General features: G+C 41.0%; 1 protein-coding gene across 1 annotated transcript; it reads right to left on the bottom strand.

Moving 5' to 3' along the window:
- Nucleotides 1–392: 392 nt before the first annotated feature.
- LOC125124269 (olfactory receptor 7D2) lies at nt 393–1652 on the bottom strand. Its single transcript, XM_047774415.1, has one exon. The coding sequence runs from the start codon at nt 1571–1573 to the stop codon at nt 557–559; it is 1017 nt and encodes a 338-aa protein (XP_047630371.1). The 5' UTR covers nt 1574–1652; the 3' UTR covers nt 393–556.
- Between the last annotated feature and the right edge of the window lie 2626 nt (nt 1653–4278).

Below are 4278 nucleotides of genomic sequence, written 5' to 3'. Positions count from 1 at the left end.
AAATTAAAATGGGGAGAGTACTCATTCCTATTGGGAAAATTACATGAAATAACAGTAGTTAGCGTAGGCTTACCATGTAATAAGCACTCAAACAACAACTATGTTTTTATATGTATTTTAATCATACTTTATCCAGCTTTTTAAAAAACACTGTTAATGATACACACACAAAAACAACAGAAGTCCACAATCAGACTCATAGAAAATATTAAAGTGAACAATCAAGAGTTTAAGGATGCTATGCCAATATTTGAGATAACAAAGTTAAAGTTAATTTCAAACTGATGTTTGGAACTCCCCAATGTGGAATTTAAAAAAAAAAAAAAAGACCAAGTATATAACTTTTGGACATCAGATGGGGCAGGAAGTTCATCACAGAAATTACTAGGAGATTCTTTAAATACATGCTAAAAACTAGAAGAGGGCAAAATCATAGATCTTTCAGGATTGGGTGAAAGAACAAGATGGTTTGAGAGATGCAGGAGTAAGAAATTCAGAATGAAATTTTTGCCACTGGTACCCACAAAACCTCTTAGTCCTGATGTCAATGGATCTATCACAGACAAGAGTCTACTCTGCCAAGGAGCCTCCCCAGGGCCCTCTTCACATCCTTGTTCCTCAGGCTGTAGATGAAGGGGTTTAACATAGGGGTGACCACAGTGTACATCACTGAGGCCACTGAAACTTTCTTGGGGGAGTGAGTCACTGCAGAAGTGAAGTAGACCCCTACACCTGTCCCATAAAATAAAGAAACGACTGAGAGATGAGACCCACAGGTGGAAAATGCTTTCCGCCTTCCCCCGGATGAGGACATCTTCCTTATGGATGAAGCAATTTGTGAGTAGGAGAAAAGGATCCCAATGAGGGGGAAGACACCTAGCACACCAGTCATAAAATATATCAATGTGCTGTTCAGGAAGGTATCAGAGCAGGATAACCTGAGAATCTGTGTCAGTTCACAGAAGAAATGTGGAACTTCAAGATCTCTGCAGAAGGTCAGATGCATCATCAGCAAGATATGAAGGAGGGATGTCATGACCGCAATGAACCAGGTGATAAAAACCAGCAAGCCACAGAGGCGTGGATTCATGATGACCATGTAGTGCAGGGGGTGACAGATGGCCACAAAGCGGTCATAAGCCATCACAGTCAGGAGAAGAGTGTCCAAGATAGGAAAAAACATGGAAAAATAGACTTGAGTGAGGCAGTCCATGTAGGAGATGGATTTGTTCTCTGTATGGATGCTCATCAGCATCTTGGGGACTATGGCAGTGCTGAAAGAGATGTCAACCAAGGACAAGTTTGAGAGGAAGAAGTACATGGGGGTGTGGAGGTGGGAGTAAGAGGTAATAGCCAGGATGATGAGCAGGTTCCCAAGTACAGTCACCAGGTACATGGACAGGAAGAGCCCAAATATAAGGGGTTGCAATTCTGGGTCCTCAGAGATCCCTAGGAGGATGAACTCTAAAATTCCTGTTTGGTTTCCTGCTTCCATGTAGCTGATATATCTATGAAAGAAGAGACACAAATAGGAATTAGCAGCAAGTTGACATCCCCTACATACTAGAAACATTGACCATGCCTTCCACTCAAGTTATTTATGAAGTCATTCATTTTGTCTAGGAGTTGGATCTCCATTCACTCAAAAATAGAATCCTAAAATATAAAATGTTTTCTCCCAACCTCTCACCCTAAGTATACATTTTATGTCAATAAAACCAAAATGGAATCTTATATAATGGAGACTGGAATTCCCAACCACCTATCTTAAGTACCAATTTTATAACAACCCTGTCAGATGGTTATGGAGCTTCCCAATGGGAAAAATTAACTTAATGCTTCTGTAGGATTGAAATCTTGTACTTTTGGGATCTTGTCAAAAGTGCAAGACTTCAATCTAAAGACTGGGGAGATTCAGACAAACCCAAATTAAAGGACATTCTACACAATGTCTGACCTGCCCCTTTCAAAAATGTCAATGTTATCATACATATGGCCAAAAAGCACATAATAATTGCTCCACATCACTAATTATTAGAGAAATGCAAGTCAAAACCGTGATGAGGTATCACCTCACACCAGTCAGAATGGCCATCATCAAAAAGTCCAATCAATAAATGCTAGAGAAGAGACAGGGAAAAGGGAATCCTCACAGTGGAAAAGTAAATTGGTACAACAACAATGGAAAACAGAGGTTCCTCAAAAAAGTAAAAATAGAAATAGAACTACCCTATGGTCCAGCAATCCCACTTCTGGGCATATGCCTGGGGAAACCATAATTCAAAAACATACATGCACCCCAATGTTCATTGCAGCACTATTTACAACAGTCAAGATATGGAAACAACCTAAATGTCCATCAACAGAGGAATGGATAAAGAAGACGTGGGACATACAATGGAATACCACTCAGCCATTAAAAAAGGACAAAATAACACCATTTGAGCCATAAAAAAGAATGAAATCATGCTATTTGCAGCAACATGGATGGACATAGAGATTATCATACTAAGCGAAATAAGTCAGACAGAGAAAAACAAGTATCATACAACATCACTTTTGTGTGGAATTTTTTAAATGATACAAATGAACTTACAAAACAGAGACACACGGACTTTGAAAACAAACAGACTTTGAAAAGGAAGGGGGAGAAAGATGGTTTAGGATTAGCAAACGCACACTTTTTGTCTTTTTAGGGCAGCACTTGAAACATATGGAATTTCTCAGGCTAGGGGTTGAAGCAGAGTTGCAGCTGCCAGCCTACACCATAGCCACAGCAATGCCAGATCTGAGCCACATCTGTCACCTACACCACAGATCATGGCATTGCCAGATCCTAAACCCACTGAGCGAGGCCAGAGATTGAACCTGCATCCTCACAAATACTAGTTGGGTTCATTACCATTGAGCCACAATGGGAAATCTGCAAATGTATACCTTTGTATATGGAACAGATGATCAACAGGAACCTGCTGTATAGCACAGGGAAATCTACTCAGTGTTCTGTGATAACCTATATGGGAATGGATATGAGTATATGCATGGCAGAATCACTTTTCTGTATAGCAAAAATTAAAACAGCATTGTAGGAGTTCCCTTCTTGGCTCAGCAGTTAATGAACACAACTAGGACCCATAAGGATACAGGTTCGATCCCTGGCTTCATTCAGTGGGTTGAGGATCAGGCATTGCCATGAGCTGTGGTGTAGGTCTTAGATGCAGCTCAGATCCTGTGTTGCTGTGGCTGTGGTATAGGCTGGCAGCTGTAGCTCTGATTTGACCCCCAGCCTGAGAACCTCCATATGCTGCTGGTATGGCCCTAAAATAGAAAAAAAAAAAAAAACAGCATTGTAATTCACTATATTTCAATACAATTAACTTTAACAATAAAAATTTTTAAATTTCAGTGTCATCAAATTCAAAGAAAGTCTAGGAATTGGTCTGGTTTAAAGGATGCTAAAGAGACATTATCAGCAAAATGTAATGCATTGGAGTTCCTCATGGCTTAGCAGTTAATGAACCCAACTTACATCTATGACGACATGGGTCTGATCCCTGGCCTTGCTCAATGGGTTAAGGATCTGGCATTGCCATGATCTGTGGTGTAGGTCCCAGATGCAGCTCAGATCCCACATTGCCGTGGCTCTGGCATAGGCCAGTGGCTACAGCTCCAACTGGACCCCTAGCCTGGGAACCTCTATATATGCCAGGTGTGGCCCTAAAAAAAGACAAAAAGAAAAAATGTAAAGCACGACCTCGGGTGTTCTTTTGCTATAGATGAAATTATACGATAATTGTTGAAATGCATGAGTTCTTTAAATTTGAAAACAATATATCAATATTAATTTCATGATTTAATAGTTGGAATATGTGCCCTTGTTTTTAAAGAATATTGAAGATTTAGAGGTAAAGAAAGCCTATGTGTGCAGAGCAACTTACTCTCAAATGGTTCCGAAAAAATCTAAACACATACACATACACACACATACAGAAAGAAAAAAGGAGAGGGAAAAGTAGATAAAGAAAAAAGTAAAGGAGTTCCCGTCATGGCGCAGTGGTTAACGAGTCCGACTAGGAACCATGAGGTTGAGGGTTCGGTCCCTGCCCTTGCTCAGTGGGTTAACGATCCGGCGTTGCCGTGAGCTGTGGTGTAGGTCGCAGACGCAGCTCGGATCCCGCGTTGCTGTGGCTCTGGCGTAGGCCAGTGGCTACAGCTCCGATTCAACCCCTGGCCTGGGAACCTCCATATGCCGCGGGAGCAGCCCAAGAAATAGCAACA

This window comes from Phacochoerus africanus, chromosome 4 (genome assembly GCF_016906955.1).
Source record: "Phacochoerus africanus isolate WHEZ1 chromosome 4, ROS_Pafr_v1, whole genome shotgun sequence".
Classification (NCBI taxonomy): Eukaryota; Metazoa; Chordata; class Mammalia; order Artiodactyla; family Suidae; genus Phacochoerus; species Phacochoerus africanus.
Note: the sequence above shows the minus strand (reverse complement) of the source record. Positions and strands in the feature narration are given on the sequence as shown.